Here is a 20,224-nt window from a genome sequence, read left to right as displayed (position 1 = left end):
CACCATGTTTACTGTGAGCTCTGGTCTCCACTATCTGACCTGTGTCCATAGATCTGAAAGACCTGCTGGGTTCATACCTGACTATCATGTCACTGATGTATTCTGGACCAAACCCATTCACAGATTTATACACCAGCAGCAGAACTTTAAAGTCTATTCTGAGGCTGACTGGGAGCCAGTGTAAAGACTTTAAAACTGGAGTAATGTGTTCTGACCTCTTTGTTCTGGTTAAGACCCGAGCTGCAGCGTTCTGAACCAGCTGTAGCTGTTTGATGCTCTTTTGGGGGATTCCTGTCAGAAGACCATTACAATAGTCCAGTCTGCTGGAGATAAAAGCATGGCATAGCCACTGCATGTAAACTACTACTGTTGTAGAGCATCAAAAATAACATGTTCAAGCTTTCTGGTGCTGAAGTCCACCAACTTACTAGAGACATGGCCACTGATGGTCCAGATGTGTCCAAGTTAAAGACTACAGATGAAGAATGCTGTTTCTTGATTATTTTTCATTTTCTTGATTATTATCTGATTAATTGTGTACTGAAGACAAAGGCATATGTCAGTCTTTGCTTAATTATGTAGTCTGTTACTTTATTGAAAATAAAGCAATTGTTGTTAGCACAAATGGGGTAACACAGAAACATGAGACACTTCCAACGACCAAACAGCACACTAATCCCAACACAGTGACTATCACTGAGAGTGGAGATCAACTTCAAGTAAACTACAGTTTGTTGAGAAATATTCCAAACATATGGCAAGTGAAACACACCGCATGCAAAACAGTTTTCATGAGTCAACACATCAACTACCACCATGTTATGATAGGGGACATACTGTACATACTCTGAAATCACTTACAATAATATCTGTGAGCACATAGATGAGGGATGTGTGTGTGTAGCTTAATTAATTTGTGATATTCATACCAATACTATTTTTTTAATGAAATACAGCAAGAAAGTGTCAGACACGCAGTGAAGTTGCTAACAGTTAAAAAAATAAAAATAAAAAACAAAACCACCGAGAGGCAGAGGCATAACGCGCTGTACCAAGCACCACATCTGAACGAACCCACGTTTACCAGAACTCTAGTGATTGATAAGTAAAAACCAAAGTAAAAACAAACCTGAAGCTGAAGAAACCCTAAACGTTAACGGAAAAGACCCGCAAACCTGAGTGACTGAGCAGAGACAGAGCTGTCGGTGAAGCACGCAGAGCTGAGCTACTGCAGGACACGTTCAGACAGCAACACATCTGTATATGTGTAGGAGCGCTGTTTCCAATGAGGATTTTCATTCAATCCAAGCACACTCGTATTACTCGTATAATACTCGGACTCAACAAAAATGCTTTATCTGTACCGGGTACTCGTTTCAGCAGAGTGTCAACTCTACTAGTTACCTCTGATTTATTTCACCTCCACACTTCATTTCCTTTGTGGACATTCAGTTTAGTTTTGTAGTTTGCCTGCATTCTGCAGTTGCAGCGCCTCCCGTTGTAACCTGGTGGAACTACTCAGATAACCCGCATTGTTTAAATTATTATTTTTTTTTTTACATACTCCTTATAAAAAAAAAGCGAGGTCTGGACCTCAGTGTCCTTAATGGAAACTATGGTCCTGAATGCGGTTACAGAATGCATAGACTTCTGTGCTGCTGCATCTGCCAGAATATCTTTATATGTTCACCTTTCTGCAAGCTAAAAGATCTAAAGTTGTGGGAATGTTGAATTGAAATGTCTTTTAAAATTATTTTAGGAATTAGCTGAAATTCTGAGGAAAGTTTAATGATCCCTGCAAACTTAATCGGTTTGTATCGAATCATTTTATTTATGTTGCTAGATTTGTGATTGTTTCAATGTAATTTTAAATCTGTAAACATCAGCTGAGAGGGGAAGTTTTGCTTTGACACTGCAGGCTGATGGTGATGCATGCATACTGCACCACACAATGTTACAAGCCCTCTGTGTGGTAAGAACGCAGATGTTTATGTGGTCATTCATGGGTATCCGAGTTTCACATGATGCACTTTCCGGCCTATTTAAATAGCCTATCGTGGTACTTTTAAGGACATGGCATTACTTGTATTGCAGATGGTTTATCTATTGTCTTTCTCAGTGACCAGTCCCACATGGAAGTTAGCACATAGTGGTGAGATATTATGTAGGTGGAGGATGGTGGTACATTGATTCTGTATCAAAGGCCTTGGTCTGCATTTGATTTTGTCTGTGTGTGTCCTCACACTGCAGCTCTCTCAGCTCATTACCGAGTGTGTGAACCCTACTCCGACCACAAAGGACGTTACCACTTTGGCTTTCACTGCCCTCGGCTCTCTGACAACAAGACCTACATGTTCTGCTGCCACCACAACAACACGGCCTTCAAGTATTGCTGCAACGACACTGAGTTCCAGGTGGTCATGCAGGTCAACCTTACCTCCACCTCGGATGGTTACGCACACAAGTGAGTGCTCGTCTTTCCAACTTGTTTTCCTCATAAAGTCTGACTCTAAGGTGTTATTTGAAACATTAGAGCCATTCAGTGAGCTTAACATCCTCTACTGCTGTATGAGTCTCTGTATGGGGCTGTAGATGCAAATAATTTAACTTTGGTGCAATTGTAATAACTGTGCTTTGTCTCTGCCAAATAAACATTCAACTAGACCAACTAAATTAACTAATTGTGGATGTCCAAACCACAGCTGGAAGCCTGGGCTTTGATGAAAATCCTTATGTCCTTTGGTGGCCTTTCATTTATTCTGATCCATATGACGGGAAGACTTGGTGGTTAGAGAAGCTCTCAGCCAGAAGGCAATTTATGGCTTTGACCTTTCTGTTTGCAGTTCCTGTTCAGGGTCAACTGATTACACAAAACAAGAGCATTACTGTACAAGGAGAGGTACATTATGCATAGATATCCAGTCCATTGCTTAAACAAATGCATACATAAAGATAGATAGATATATCTATCTATCTATTTATCTATCTATCAATTCAATTCAATTAAAAACAACTTTATTGGCATAAGAAAACAGGTTTACATTGCCAAAGCAAGTGTGAGAACCATGTAGTACACGTGAAAAGATTAAATGGTTTAAAATAGCTACATTTGTGCAAAACAATAACACACTCAAACCAATTGCAGAGCTACTGATATGTGTGCGCATACACAGTGTTCAAACAAGAGTGTGGGAAAAATGTAAGAAGCCACATGATTGGTTGAAAGCAAACACACCTGATTGGCTGATGAATCTGTCAATAACTTTTATCAGCCAATGGTGACGTTTGTTGACCCGCGACATCAGGGCAGTCTCAAAATTCATCGCACACATTTCTCTCACAAATGCACAGAGGTTTCACACCACAGAAGCAGTTTTTAAATGCACATTCAGCAATTTGCATTATCTGTGGATTTATATTACAAGTGTGCCTCAAAATAATATTTGTGAAGTAGAGTATGTGCATTTCAAAATTTAAATGACAAGTTTGCATAAATTATGTATTTGGGAAACAGATTGTGTGCATTTGTGAATCTGAAATACAACTGCGAAACAAAACATGTGCATTCGTGAAAAACCCTGCAAGAGTTCATTCATTATGATACTGTTCTGATTCCATAAATATTGGACGTGGCGGTGCACTGTCAGTGACAGGGCAGTGGCACACACAAACTGTCGTCACGGCAACAAGTACACACGTACATAAACACACAGCGCTCCTTGATCCGTTCTGCATCAACACACAGACATACAGGTCACAAACATTTCCATACTCATTGTGTTTATGGGTCTTTTTTAATTATTGTTAATCATGTTTCTAGGGAATTGTTTGAGGATTTCTTTTGAAAAATGCATTTTTCTGACAGAGGTCTATGGAGGCTGAAGTATTATGTCCAATCGGCAACCAACCGTTTTGCCTGCGTGACGTTGTTCAGAAAGTTTTGGTGGGCTTGGCAAATACAATGTGTGAAAGCAGACGAGACCAATTTAAAATGCAACAATGTTCCAGATTCACCGCCTGAACCGCACCAAGTCCACCGGACTACATGGTTGAAAGCACCCTTAGTCTGCTGACTGTGTACTCTTACCGACATTAGGCACATGTCAGTGATGAAATAATCTACTGTGCTGTCGCCCTAAGGTGAGCTGAAGGTATATTTACCATACGAGTCCCCTCTTACTCGACCGTTGAATATGTAGAGGCCCAGCGAGCGGCAGAGTTGAATAAGTTGTGAGCCGTGTTTGTTGGTTGATCTGTCGTCGCTGTGTCTGGGGAGGCATGTTGGGGAGAAAATGTGTCAGCCTCCAGGTAGATGTTTGTCCCCTTGGGTGCTGATGGTGTGCGGTTCCTGTCCTGTCCTGGCATTAAGGTCTCCACAGACTCCAATGTGTCCCGAAGCCTGGAAGTGGTTATTAGGATGGAGAACATGTCGTCTTTGAAATACTGTATGGTGATTCAGTTGGGGGAATGTATGAGGCACATAAGAAGATATTTTTCTCAGTGGAGGTGAGGTCCTTGTTTATTTTAAGCCAAATATAAAAGGTTCCTGCCTTGGTTAGTTTGATGGAGTGGGTCAGCTCAGATTCAAACCATATAAGTATATTTTCTCTGCTTTATCCCTGTTAGCTTGGTGGATGGTACTACAAGCTCTCTGTAGTTTGCAGGGAAGCCAGTTTGACTGTAGGACGATTAAATCTGTTAGTGATTTAAGTCTGGGTTCTTACTTTTAAAGCCAAAGGCATTTGACCTAAGACATTGTAAATTCCATAATGACATTGTAAAAGATGTCTTCTAATTTTATTGCGCAGTTTTTTCAGGGGTTTTAGGCCTTGACCATGATTGTGTAGAGCTCACTCAGCATCTGGTGTATGCTCAGGTCATGGCGTGGGGATCTGCCAGGTGAAAGATTGGGGCTGGTGCTGCCGACAGCCTGTACATATGTGTGGTGTGGGGTAGGCAGAAGGGGGGTGGGCCTGGCCAGAGGTGTCAGGAGATGTCCTGTGGTTGAAAGGGTTCCTCTGGATGCAGCGGGATGGCCTTTCGTTATGAGCGGTCTTCTGTCTGCTGCAGGATAACCTCTTGGTGGAGCAGGTCCTCATGGGTATTGGCCTCCTGTGGGATGTGCTTGGCCTGCGGTTGAGTGTGACGTCCATTAGTGCCTTTGCAAATGTTGGGAATGCTGTCTTGCAGATGTGCACTTGGTCAAGCACTGTGCGGGTCCAGGGTGGGGTGGGTTGCCAGGTAGACATTTGGCTTCAGAGTACATTCCCTGGAGATTTGTGCATTTATCCTGTGGATGAGGGCAGGGTGGAAGTCACTTCTGGGCAACACGGTAGAGATAACTACCTTTGTGTATGGGAAGGTAAAATAAACTTTCTCCGTCACTCTCTTTATAGATTTTTGGCACTTCCTCTCCCTGTGTTCTCAGGTTGTCAGTACCGGTGTGGATGATGATGTGGCTGGGGTACCCTAGGTGATCTTCTGTCAGCAGCTCAATGGCATGTTTTGTGTTCCAGCATTTGAGTTTTAAGGCTCTGTGATTTGGAAACAGTTTATTCTCTTCAACATATCTCCCATTGAAGTCTATGAGGAGGATGATTTGTGGATTTTGTGTTGAGTTGTTTCCTGTGGGTGAGGTAGTGTTGCTTGTTGGAGAAGGAGGCTGCTGGGTTTGTGTCTTCATATCGTGGTGTTGTTGTGTTGCTCGGTCTCTAGGTCGTCTAGGTCTTGTTGCAGCCGTAGCTTGCTTTCTCTCAGGTTCTTCGCTGGTCTGCCTCTTGACTTTACCTTGGAGCCTCTGCAGTTCTTCTCTGAGTCGCTTGTTCTCCTGTTTTGATGTCTCCTCGTTGATTTTGAGTTGTTTTACTTGGGCCCAGAGTTGTTGCATCTCTTGTTTTGAGCATTCCTCTCTTTCTTTTAGCTTTTTTATCTCAGCCCAGAGATCAGACATGCCTCTCTCTCTGTCTGTGTCCATGGCTCTGGGTATGGAGGTGTTTTTGTTCTCTGTCTGTCCAGATTGGAGCATGGTGATCATGTGCTCCATCTCCACTTGCCTGACCTCTAGCTGTGTAAATTTGTCTCTCAGCTCAAGGAGCAGGTTGGACTTTGTGGTGCCGGATTCGTCTTCAGGTTGTTCAGGGCTGTTATTGGCAGACAACAGAGTATATGCTTGGTCTGTGGTGGGGGAGTGTGTCTTCTTCTCCTGTGCCCTCTCTCTAATTCTGGAGAAGTCTTCTTCAATTGGACTGAGGTTACCCTGGATCATCACAGTTCCCTCCTTATGAAAATGTATAATGATCGGTTCGTCATCTGGGTTTATTCTCAGTGTCCACCCTCCGCTGAAACCACCATTTAGGATGGAGGGGTAGTGCTCTTTAAAGGCAGCATGCCATACCTGGGGATGGTCATTGTGAAGTTTGATATGCTTCCACTTTTTGTACAGCCAGCAAAAGTAGTTCCTGGGCTGCTTTTTAGGAGATCTTCTTTGAATTTCTTACTTGATAAGTCATTTGTGCATTTAACTAGGAATTTCATTTTGGTGGCTTCTGTGTGGGGGTAGGGTCATTGTGGTGCTCAGGCTCCATTATATTAGTGGGTGATTCTACCCCCCTTCTCGATACCTCTGGGCGACCAGAGGTCGCAGTTGCATTCACTAAACTCTGTCTCCCAGTCTTTGTCTCAGCTTTAAAACAGTTCTGTTCAATGTGTATTTGTTGTTGATAATTGAATATAGTTTGGGTATTACTCAGTTGTGAAGCAGTGACACAAAGCCAGCAGTACTCACTTAGGTTCTTGGTTTCCAGGTAGTTCTGTATTCCCAGTGGAAAGATAGTCCTTGGGTCAGTTCCTTTGTGAGTCCTTGGTTTAGAGTATTCCCCAGGTAAATGTGTCCAAAAAATTTGCAAAATAGAAAATAATCCTTATAGTTTTTGGTTTTGAGAAAATTTCAAGATGGTGTAATTTTAGGGTTTTTGCAATATTCCACTTTGGAAGTGTTTTTTTTTTTTTTACAAAAATTAATAGGAGCTCAAGAGAGCTCTCTCTCTCTCTCTCTCTCTCTCTCTCTCTCTCTCCCTCTCTCTCTCGTCAACATCAAGTGTTTTTCGAGCTCTTTCATTCATTGTTTGTGCTGTGTGGCTTTTGTAAGTGGAAGTAAAACAGTTTTGTTTTTTTTTCTTTCAAACCATGTTAGTGTTGTTCCTTTTTGTCTGGCTCCAATGCCAGATATTAACTTTATAACATTTATAACTATTATAAACTTATTTATTTCAATAATTTCCAGGTTAATAAAAAAATCTAAGTTACCCTAATTGAACACATATTAAACACTATCCATGTGCTCCCCAGTATTTCAGCTTCATTTTTCTCTCTTCATACAGAAATGTCTGCAAAGGTACTTTTTAATGGTGGAAGTAGCCTTGTATAATGGTCAACGTTACCTTTTGTTGTTTCTCTTTCAACCACATTCAGTGAGTGTTGCGATGTTTGGACAGATGTTTGGACAGACCATGAACAAGCGCAGTAATTAGCGGCACACACAATGCTGCATGCCGCGAAAGTAGCACCTTGCATGTGAAATATCTTTATATGTGTGTGAATATACTAATTTGCTTTGAGACAACATTTGTAGTATTAGGCGCTAGGTAATATAGTTACCATTTACCAATCCAGGCTAAAATGTACCTTTCCTTTGAAGGCAGGGTAGGTATTTTTTGAAAGCTAGCATGATTTTGAATGAAGCATCCTGCGAGGGCTCCGCCTTTATCCCCCATCGTCTCGTCTCATTCAGCGGTAAGTAAACACTAAATTTTATCATATATGTTAAAAAACGTGACCAAAAACTCAGTTTTAACTCTGTCACCAGTGACGTGCTTTGACTGTGGGCTAGTGCACACGAGGGGTCAAGAACGAGCAGGGATTCAGGGAGACATGATTGGTCAAAGTTTCTACATGTTTACAGCTGCTAAAAATGACGGATTTTCGTTGTTCCTTTTTCAGAGCACAGACGGTCTATATTTCTGTCAGGCCATGAAGACATGTTCAACCAAAAATTTAAAAAATGTATCGGGAGAAAATTACCTACCCTACCTTTAATTAATTTTTTTTGCTTCTTAATTAAAGTTTCAAACGTTAAGTGCTTGTTTACTTTTCTTTCTTTTGTGAATACATCATAGTATATATTTTTCATAACTAGTCATTTAAAAGCACTACGACAAAAAAAAAAAAAAAAACATAGAAACTAAACCAATCCAGATTTAAATACAAGTCCCTGTTTTAGATTCAAATTCAGTGTCTAACTTTAGTCTTACTGAATTAAATCGACAGTCAATTAAACCAGCATTTCTGTAACTCTTCATTGACCACTTTTGTTAGCTGCTGCAGGTTCTCCCCGGAACATAAAATATTTATATCAACCGCAAAAATAATACATTTCAGTTTGTTCAATACAGTACAAATGTCATTTATGTACAGAATAAATAATTTGGGTCCCAGCACAGACCTCTGTGTGACACCACAGGTAATGCTCAGGCATTTAGATCTGTGGGGACCCATTCGTATAAACGGCATCATATCACTAATATTGCACTTAAGCCACTCCTCTTACTCCGTATCTTTCCATCTTATGAATAAGGATTTCATGATTAATAGTATCAAATTAATTATTTAAGACAATAAACACACCTAAGGTGTGTGTTTTTGTTTTTTTAGCAAGACTGGTGGGAACTTTTTCAACAAGCTCCAATAATGCCATACAAGGAGATCTAGCTATTCTAAAACCATACTGACTATCTATTAGTATGCTATATTTTCCCACAAAATTATCCAACTATTTTCTATAAATAGTTTTTAGAAAGTTATTTTGAGAAATGTGACATGGACACTGGTCTATAGTTTGTAAAAATATGTTTATCTCCAGATCTAAATAAGGGAAAAGTTTTGCAACCTTCATTTTTTCAGGAAACACTCCCAGTTGGAAGAAGAGATTAAAAATATGAGGTTGTGGCTCAGTTATTCCTCCTATAGTGAGTTTTACCAAAAACATACAGTATCTAAACCATCCCCATCTGCAGGTTTTCCGCAAGGTCTTGCAGTTTGTACATTGCTTTGAGAAATGCATTAACTGTTGTGCAAATGTAAATACTGATGTCAAAAAAAGCACCAAAGCAACTGAGAAAAACTGTATTGTGGTTTGAAAGAAAAACTGTTTCTCTTCCACTTACAAAAGCCACACAACATAAATTATGAATGAAAGACCTGGAAAAACACTTGCAATGCAACTTTTGAGCAAATAAAATGAGCAAATACTAGAAGACACACTGTAAATAATTCACAACTGAGCGGATGGATGGATAGATGTATAGATAGATAGACTGTTAGGTTGATTGGAGTCTCTAAATTGTAGGAGTGAATGTGAGTTATTGTCTGTGTGTCACCCTGCGATGGACTGGCGCCCTGTCCAGGGTGTACCCCTGCCTAACGCCAAATGAGAGCTGGAGATAGGCACCAGCAGACCCCCGTGACCTTAATTTTTTATAGTGGCTCAATTATACCTCCCATAGTGAGGTTCACCAAAGACATATCTAAACCATCTCCATCTGTAGAAGTTTTGTTACACCAGCTGTTGATAATCTCCATTAGGGCTGCAGCTAACAATTATTTTAATAGTCAAGTATTCTATCGATTATTCTGGCTATTAATCAAGTAATCGGATACAATTTTTTAATAGAAATACAAATAATAGAAGTCATTTAAATGAACAACCAATTGAATTCCTCTTAAGATAAACATTTTTATTGGCAGGCTTAACATAACTGCACTGGTAGCTGCTTCTTTAAAGAAAGAAAAGAGGATTTTAATTGAATTGAAAGCATCATTTTCAGAATGTTGTCTGTGAACTCAGCAGAATGAGCAGATGAACATGATGGAATTCACTGTACGAAGCTGTTCTAAGTACCACTCTGAGATTTACTGGGAAAAAAAGTAGTAGTAGAGTACAATTATTTGTTATTAATTCATTGATTACCAGGCCTAAATTAATGGCTAATGTATATGATATGGTGTGATCTACAACTGATGACCCTACTCTCTGCAATACAATTAAAATGAATAAACACAATATAATATACCTCAACAAATAAATAACAGACAATGACCAGATCTGACAACGTGTCTGTGTGTGTCTGTCATATGGCTACAACTATTTCCCCTATTAATCAGCCATTATTCAGCTACGTGTATGTAATTTACATGTCGTAATCTACACTAGCAATCACTGATGTAAATTAAATACATTAGTGTGAACGTAATACTAACAGTGGACCTAGCTGTTTGGTCTGCTCGGCAGGCTCGATGCATACAGCAGATGCTTTCGGCTCGGTTGCGGCAGCATTGAAGAAATGCTGTTATGAAAAGCAAAATCTGTCTTGCAGTACAGGCATTTCCCACACTTTCAATGGTTTTCTTTGCTCTCCCCGTCGCTCACCTCAGTCGGTCTCTGTCTCCATTTTATATTCCGTGCTGTGCACGGACGTGTCGTCATGAAAAGCGGAAGTGGCTTACACGAGGCATCGAGTCAGAAAGTTTTGCCTCAATGCATTTTGTAATCAAATTACCCGAATAGCTCAAGGACTTGTTTCAGCCCTAATCTCAATTAAATTGTTTTTGTGCACTGTTCCCTAACAGTCCAGATACCATATCCAATGATGCTGTTACATTATTTTTTGCTTCCTCAGCCAATTTAGAATCCATTTTCACAAAAAACAGATTTGAATGACAACTATTTAATTTATGTTTGTTCCAGCATGCTCAAAATAGTCTGGGTATACGTTCCATGTGTTTGTTACTGATGATACTCTTCAGTATGCTCTGAATTCCTTTAATATTGGTTTCATTTTTATCTAATATGTAGTAGCTATAATAATCACTCTTACATACTTTTATTATCATATTTCATATATATATTAGCTCTGTCTCTTTTGATCTATGTTTCAGAAATAATCTGTAGAGATCCTTCTTTTTACAAACATTTTGAATTCATCCAAGGCTTTTCTGGATTCCTATCCTGTAGCTATACTTTTTAATTGGGCAGTTCCTGACATAGAGTTTTGTAAGTATCTAAAAATGTCTTGTAAGCTGTATTAACATTGGTAATGCAAATGTTCATTAGAAAGCATAACCAGAGTGCCCTCAGCATAAATAACGAGAGGAACGCAGAGTCGGAAGGTTTCTATTTGAACAGTTCTTCGAATGCGATGCAAACAGCTCCTTCTATGATTGCATCATGCTTGTTGACATCATTTGGCTTCTGCCCTGACACTGACACCACATCCACAGAAACACTCACACCAGCTTCTCTGAGTTTGAGGTCTCCACATATAAGTGCTCCATGTCATACGAAAAAAACTCCGCAGTGCCCTGGACTCGGTCACAAGCATGATGGATTATAGAGCCAACCAGCCTCAACGTTAGGAACATGCACACACTTGAATAAATTAAACAAAGGGCAGAAAAAGGCAGCACCATGTGAATAAAAATATCATTTTTTGAAAGCAAATCTGCCTCCAGTTTTATGACTACCACAGAATATTTGTAATGTGTTGCATGAATTTATCAGATCTAATCAAATTATAATGAAGTTGTACCTATAAAAAGCAACAATTTACAAAAGCTTCCTGAAATTGTGACAAACTAGCAAAGAGAATCAGAAACACAGTCCCTTTATCTGTTTGGATGTGTGCTGTTACTGTTCTGGATGAATAACTGAACCTTTGTTGATCAACAAAAAATCTGCCAGGTTACCTGATGCAAACAAAAAAAAATGACTGTGTCCTACAAAGCATAAGATCAGTGTTTCCTACAGCCATCATCAGTTTTGGTTTGATGCTCTGAACAATGGCTCAAGAAAAACAATGTCCTGACAGAAATTCATGTTGTTTACCAACGTATGGAACCCTTAGAATAAAGCTGCGCTGTGTCGTGAAAAACAGGGTGAGGACTTTCCTTCTTTTTATTGGGAGGTGTGTGACTTTTACACACTAAAATAAAATGGATATTATATACCTTGTTGTAGTGCAAAAGTGTCTCAAGTAGATCTGTCTATTTCCTGTATAAATCCAGTGAACATTTAGTGAACCAGGTTTGTTTGATAAATATTGTGTCATCCCAGCTTGTTGTATTTCATATTTGGAGATCATTGATCATCAGCGCTTACACTCACGTTCTGTTTCTGCTGCAGTAACTACACAGCCCTGGTTGGTGTGTGGATTTATGGCTTCTTCGTCATGGTTCTGCTGGCTCTGGACTTCCTCTACTATTCAGCGATAAACTACGAGCTGTGTCGGATCTATCTGGAGAAATGGGGCCTTGGAGGTCGCTGGCTGAAGAAGGCTCGGAGTCAGTGGCACCAGGCCATGCCTGAGGAGAGCGAAGCCCAGGCTCAGCCCCAGTCCATGGTCTCCAGCCTGTACCAACCTCGACACAGTCTCCGAGGAGAGAGTCACAGCCCAACGCTGTTGCCCTACAACACATCCACCGCATGGTGAGTCATCATTGTCACATGGGACCTGTAAGGCTTTCAGTTTTCCTTAATCATTGATAACAAAAGAAAATACCAGAATTAAGTGAAATAATTCTATCAAACAGATTATACCCTCACCTACTTTTTTGGGGGGAAAATATTATGTATTTCTACCATATTTCCCCATTAAACGGGTGGATAAATGGTTAGAAGTTGTAAACAAATTACTTTTAATATATTCTGCAACTTAAATTGACTGTTTAGACTTCTGAAGTGTTCAAAAACACAATCAAGGAGGAGCAATACAGTTTCCGTCCAGACTGAGGAACTATGGACCTGCTGCTCCTCTGCCCATGTGAAGTGAGTGCGGGACACACAGCCTGGGGCAATAGCCACGGGGAAAATGGCATCTTTGGCGCAACGATATATATATATATTTCTATATATTTAATCTTTGCCCTTCTCATTATACAACCTAATATTTTCCCCACCATGATAAAATCATGCTATGCACCAATTGGCAGCTTAGCTATAATTAGTAATCACGCTAGCATTTCTTTTTAGTCATGAACAACGAGGCAAGCAAACTACTGGGCAAACTAGCGTTCAACTTGACATGGCCTTTAAGTCTACATTGTAATTATGGACAGACCTCATCAAAATCATCGTTTCTTCTTCTTCTTCTTCTTCTTCTTCTTCTTCTTCTTCTTCTTCTTCTTCTTCTTCTTCTTCTTCTTCTTCTTCTTCTTCTTCTTCTTCTTCTTCGAGTTTAACAGCAGGTTGCAACCATTTCTTATTATGTGCATACCACCACCTACTGGATTACATTTTCTTCTTTTACTTCTTCTTCAATGAGGTTTTATGGCAGTTGGCAAACTAAAAAGTTCATTACCGCCACCTACTGTTTCTAAGCGGATCAGAATTTACAAGGACCGTAACTTGTAAAATTCACCCCAGACAAGCAGTGAATATGGGTGCTGCTTCTTCTCTGTAAAAGTTCTTCTCACAGTCAAAATTGGAGGAGGATATAATGCGGTGATGAAAAAAACTTGCAGATTGCGCATCACAACAATTTATACCAGTGCTTCTAGATTATGTCATGTTTTGAGAAGAAGTAAAATTTTAAATTACGGAACAGCATAATTTATATTCACATTATGACCAACCTCCCATCTCCCTTTCTTTCAGTGTAAAATGATGTGAAAAATATTTTGATTTTATCATATATGTGTTCTATTAGGCCATATCTAATCACAATATTTTGTAGAATACTGATTAGGATGGAATTTCTGGATGTGTCATATCTATTGCATAATCCTTGAAACCATATCTGGAACTGCTTGAAAATACTGACAATTTCCAATGCATATGTATGGTTTTGTTGAAATGAACCATCAATTATGGATGAAGTATACATCTCCTCGTCATATATAAAGTATGAATATGACACACAATAGAATATAGTGGAATAATTGCATTATTTGTAGCTTATATCGTTTCCTTTTGTCAAACATATTCATTACAAATTTTGCTATCAGGCCTGTTTTGGTTGAGATATTTACTTAATGTTGATAGGTCATGACAATTGACAGAATCCGGTCATCGCAAAAAGGGCCAATCCCAGAATTTATATTAGATATGTCACTGGATTCTCTGTAAAATACAGAACATTTCTGATCAAATGTAATGATATCCCATATTTGGTAAAATATGACTCCAATATGGGGACATATAATTTATTAGCATATAGCAACATCCTGTTTTTGTAGAGTGTGTTTCAATTATCACCTCATAGCATAATCTGGACATATAAGACAAATCACAACTTTTTTCTGATTCTGGAATATGGATCAAATGCATGGTATATCTAAATATAATAATCATAGTCAATATTAAGTTGATATATCACTTAAAGCCATACTACAACTCTGGAACTACTATAGAATATTAACTATTTCCAATGCATATTTAGTGTTTTGTTGACATGAACCATATCTAATCAAATATGGATTAAGTATACAACTCCTAATGACTATAATGTGATGCACAATATAAATAATAATAATAATATAATGACACTCTAATTTGAGTATAATATATGCAATATTTGCAAAATGTATCATTTATCAAAGTTCAACCTTATGAACTTTGACCTTGACTTCTGGGAGGGCTACAGACGTCAAATTCATGTCAGTCACCTAGTGAGTCAAAGTTTCATAATCTGTTGTCCGTTTGTCTGTGTCCTTTCCAGGCCTTCTAGGCCATTTAAGTAATAGTAATAATAATATTTTTTAATAATAATATCAGCACCCTACATTGAAACCATGTCAAATCAACATAGGGAAATTCAACATTGAAAACGCAACATCTATACTAAATTAATTCAACAACAGTTTTTCAATTGTTGAAATAGTAACTGTAATTAAATATTGAATCAACATAGCTTTTTCAACCTCAACCAAAAATAACCAATCTGACAAAAATCCAATGTTGAATTAATGTCTTTTGCTATCTGGATCTGCAGGGTCCTTGAGGAGGCATGAGATTTGGCCCAACCAAACCACATGTGCTTTGTGGACTTGGAGAAAGCATTTGGCCGTGTCCCTCAGGGATTTCTCGATGGGGTTTTCCATTAGTATGGGGTATTGTACCCACTGATCTGGGCCATCCATTTCCTGTACGACCGCTGTCAGAGCTTGGTCTGCATTGCCGGCAGTAAGACGGACTAGTTTTCAGTGAAGGTTGGACTCCACCAGGGCTGCCCTATGTCACCGATTCTATTCACAACTTTTATGAATGGAAATTCTAGGCGCAGCCAGGGCTTCGATGGGATGGGTCAGAGTACTCTGTGAGATGGGCATCCGCCCACTATTCAAAAACATTACATGTGACATAACACATTGGTAGTGAACCAAGAGCGTCCCTAAATCTTTTGATGGCGCTGTTTACTCACCTGCTGTGGGGAATTCACTAACATTGCGACACTTATAGCTGCGCGTATAGACAGTATAGTATTTTTGCGCCCCTATAAGATTTGCCTACATTACATATTCTTTAGAGGCAAACACGCTAAATGGATTGTGGGTGCATTGAGATGCACTCAACATGCACAGTCCTGAGTCCCTGAGGTTTGTACCCCTTATTAGCGTGTGGAGTGACGTTTGCACACGTTTTAATACCCCTAAACCTTTAGTGAATCCACCCCATCGTGAATTTTCAAACAAGCAAGTTCTGGGGTTAAAGTTCTTGCTTAAAGTCACATAGTGGTGGTGATAATTGAAGTAATAAGTGTAATAGCAGAAACTCTTTGTGAGAGTAAATGAGAATTTATCTCAATGTTTTGTCCATGTGATGGACTTGTCTTCCAGTCAGTGTGTATTCGCCTTATGTGACCAGGAAAAAGGCACCAGCAGACTACAATGACCCTGACTGACTACAGCAGAAAATCACATAAGGTATAGGAGCTGTATGGATTGATATGTAATATACACAACATACAAATATCAAATAAATACATACATTTATTCATTAATACATTCAGGGGCAGATTCACCAGAGGTTTCCGCTATTAAAACGTGCTGATAAGGGGTACAAACCCCAGGGAATCAGGAGTGTGTATTCTGCACTTGACGATGTGCCCACAATCCATTTAGTTTCCCTCTGATGAATATGTAATGTAGGTGGATCTTATAGGGGAGCAAAAAAAATTTGAGGGGGAAATGCAAATTAATTCATGCAGAAGACGCAATGCAATTTATTAAACCAGTACGTGTAAAATATTAACTTAGGCAGGGAAAAGTAGCTGGTGTACACTATCAGTTAAATTGACTTAAGAGCAAAATCAGTTTTGATTTAAACAAACATGTTACACAATCTAAACAAGCAGAACTTTGCACATCTTTCAGCATCTTTGCCTGCTGTATAATGTGAAACTGTCCAATTTCACAGTTTGTCCAAAACTGTGTTACTGTGATTTTCACTTGGGAATATAGTTAGCGACACTGTTTTCACCATTCAAAGACAGGATAATCACACATGCATATGAACACATTGTTTTGACATAGTTTTTTGCTTTTTTTTTTATCCCTTCATCCCTTTGAACCTTGTCTGTATTCCCTAGCTCAAAACACAACACGAGTCCATTATTCAGAACTTTGAGACAACATATTCTGCTGCCTGATATAAGCACCCACTAGAGCAGGACAAAGGGACCAGCAGTCATAGTGTAGTTGCTAGTCCTTGAGTCCCAAATGCAACTGAGAAGAGCTGCTAAAACTTTGTGTGGATATGTATTTTCCTATTCTATTCTTTTTTTCTTTCTTTTTTTTGTTTTTGCTGTAATACTGATTCTTACCATTAAACTTTGGGGTTTGGAGTATTTTCTGACCAGCTCATTAGGACAAACTAAAAAAAAAACCTGGACGGCTCATTTCTCGCCTCAAGCGCCAAATTCTGGGTGAGGAATGAAGGTTGGAGTTCCAGAATACGAGCTCTTGGCTCATATTCAGCCTGAACAGATGAGAAACTCTGGAAACCAGGAGCAATCTGTGCCTTCATCCCATCACTGTATGCTTTAATCACCTATGAGAATCCCAGGGCTCTGATGTAACTCTGTGCTGCACAACGTGCATAAGGAGGATTTTAATAAACACAAGACATGATTAATTATGAGATAAAAAAGGACAAGGAACTTTTCTTCATCTTCTACCAGACATTGTTCAGGTTGTGACAATGGAGCTCTACGAATTGGAGCAGAGCATCAGTTTTCATGGAGTCAATCTTTCATCTACTCCTGAGTCTCTCGCCCTCTGTCTGGCCATGGCTCAGTCAGGTATCTCTCTGGGGTCATGATAATTTAATGTGTGCAGAGTTTTGACAAATGGTTCAGAGAAGCAGTTTGGACTGTGAGGGCCTAGATGGAGGAGCAGGTAAGCTGCTCAGGGACCCTCTGCTGATGTAAATGTAGTTAACGAACACTGAACATGTCCAGCAAAGCCTACTCATTAGGCAGGAAGTCTGTTCAGTGTGATTGGACACATTAATCCACCAGTGCCTCTTGTTGACCTTGACTGGAAACATGTCAGTGTGTCTTTAAAAGGAATTACACCTAGAGCTGAAAATAACAGCACACTAAGATGTGGATGCTGCTAAGATGAACTTACCCGCAAGCATCATTATTCTCAAAATGCATGCCTCTCTTTTTGTAAACAGGACAGCATTTATCATGAGAAAAATACATGATTGGGGTAACCACTTACAGTTTTTAAAAACAGGGACAAATGCTCTAAGCTAAATTCATTTTCATTCATTTTCTCTTGCAGAATGTGAAAACTGTTATACAAAGAAACCTTTTTTCACTGTCACGTCTCCGTTCTTGGTGCAGATTAACTAAGATCTCAAATAAAGGACACAAAATCTCGTGCATGTTTTAATACTTTGGAGATGCTATTTCTTTATACTGCGTCTTACCTATTAAGATAAATAAATCAGTACTTGTTGTTGGGACCATCCTATTTAAAATATGTCTGCATCTTCAACATGAACAATAAAGTACAGTAATGTACAGCCATAAGACAGATCTACGGAGCTCATACTTTAAGTAAATAACAGGCTGGACTGCACATGCAGACAAGAGTGTGTGTCGTCTTCGGGGGGAAAAAGATCTTTGGCTGAAGCCACATTGGTACGTCACTGATCCTTAATAATATATCCACACATAAAACAAAGAGACGGCTAAATTCAAACCACTTGCTGCTGCTGCACTTTAACTGGAAGGACAAATGACCACGAAGGGCAGCCATCGACCTGCTCCTATCAGCCTGAAGCACAACTCGATGCGACTGTAAATCAGGGAGAGGCTTTTTCTCATCAGGTGTGCGTTGATACGAGTCCTCCCTGCCCAGCTTGGAGGTCAGCGGTTGGAAAACACAGTGAAACATTTGATTGACCACGCCCGCTGGTTCCTGCTCTCATGGCTTCACTAACCAAGGGTCTGTAATTCAACATCACTTCCGGTACGTTCTAAGCGGCCTTAGCAACAGAATAAAGCAGGAAGCATGTACATCTCTAAACGAACAAACTACGGATTGTATACATAAACTGAATGGATACTATGAAAGTTTCTCTTCATATAAAGCAATGTCCAGTATAAATTGAACGAATGTCCGCCATGTTGTTCCTTCCTGAAACCGAGCTGACAGGTGGCCATGTGACCTGACATATGCCCCATAGAAAACACTGAGCAAATGACATGTAGAATTTCTATGCCCTGAGGGGAGTATGGATAGAATGTCTACGCATTACACAGTGGACAAGCGTAGTCATTCTATGCTTTGATGAGTGTGACCACAACACAGTATAACCATAAATCACTCAGTAGTAAACTGTAGTAGCACATCATCTCAGTAGCCACCTCCTCTTTAACACCTGGTGGTGAGCCAAGCTGAGTAAAGGCGTGAGTGCCACTGGTTCATGTTGAGATGAGATCTATCACCACATTAATCTGCATACATCTGAGTCACTGACTGTCGTAGCACCGCCTTTTCCAGCCAGACCAGTGTGACTCAGCGCTACCAGTCATGTCTGTCATTCATCACTGCTGTCACAGGTGACCCACATGCCCCTCCAACCTACACTCAGAACTCAGCTCAGAAAAATAAACCAGCATCGTTTCCTCCTCTGTCAGAGTCTGATCAAAGCCAAGCTCCGTCTCGTACATATTCACATCCCTTTTTGAACTCACTGCTTGCCTCTCTGAGGTAATAATAGAACAGTACATTATGAAATTATTCCTGGCCTGTCTATGCACGGTTCGACATGCCAAGACCTTGTCCAATTACACCAACACTCTTCATCTGCTGCTGGTTAATTAGCATCATGGAAGCTACAAAGGCAGCTGGCATGGATTCTGTTAACGGGAGAACGCCTTTACCTCTCTGACTCGATCAATGGATACTTTTCCTGTTTTTTTTTTGTTCATGTTTGTGATCGTCTTATTAGATGTGCTGCCACGCATTTACTTTACAATTTAGTCATTTTCTCTGGAGTGCAGCAGAAAAAATATCCTGTCATAGATAAGCTGATGCACTTTTGTATCTGAGTGGGTTTAATCATCAATATGGTGATGTATTATTTTCCTTACTAATTGCCGATTTATTAGATTTATTTTAAGTGGAGCAGTCAATGTTTAATAAAATAGAACATTTTTTATACAAGAATTACTACTGAATATCTGAGTACATCCGAACAAAGCACACATGCAGGATTGTTTTTAATTTAGTGTTTCTGGCAGATCTGTTAACCAATATGATAATACAAGGATCAGCACAGAGGAGCTCATTATGAGTCAGAGTGAGTCAGTGTGCAAGAGAAAAATGAAAAACAGAGTAGTAGTTATGAGGCAGCTTTGTGAAGTCTGATATTGCAGACAAACATGGTGCACAAAGAAAAGGTTCATTTCTTAAGGTCAGATTAGACGTTTGCCACAGATTGCAGTGAAAAAGAAATTGGGATGTTTAAAGCAGAAAATCTAGCACCATTAGAGTGGTTTTCTGCCCAATGCCTATTCTTGATCAGCCAGTGAGAGGTCAATAAAAAATGAGGATTAAATTACTGACATGACTTTTATTTTGAAGGAAGTCACTGTATGTAAAGTCCGTTGGTCCTAAAAGCAAAGGTAAGGCTAAATGCTTAGAGTAGTTTCTAGTA

General features: G+C 39.5%; 1 protein-coding gene across 2 annotated transcripts in view; it reads left to right on the top strand.

Annotated features, from left to right (window-relative positions):
* shisal1b (shisa like 1b) overlaps positions 1-20,224 on the top strand; it is an 81,453-nt gene that overhangs the window by 48,288 nt on the left and 12,941 nt on the right. Inside the window, exons 3-4 of one of the 2 annotated variants that reach the window (XM_028451517.1) lie at positions 2,251-2,464; positions 12,236-12,538. In XM_028451517.1, coding sequence (XP_028307318.1) covers positions 2,251-2,464; positions 12,236-12,538 — 517 coding nt within the window. Of the gene's footprint in view, positions 1-2,250; positions 2,465-12,235; positions 12,543-20,224 lie in introns of those variants that run through there. The other variant, XM_028451516.1, reaches the window with a different exon arrangement.

Source organism: Gouania willdenowi, chromosome 6 (genome assembly GCF_900634775.1).
Source record: "Gouania willdenowi chromosome 6, fGouWil2.1, whole genome shotgun sequence".
Lineage (NCBI taxonomy): Eukaryota > Metazoa > Chordata > Actinopteri > Blenniiformes > Gobiesocidae > Gouania > Gouania willdenowi.
The sequence above is the reverse complement of the archived record's forward strand: the minus strand, read 5'-3'. Positions and strand labels throughout refer to the sequence as shown.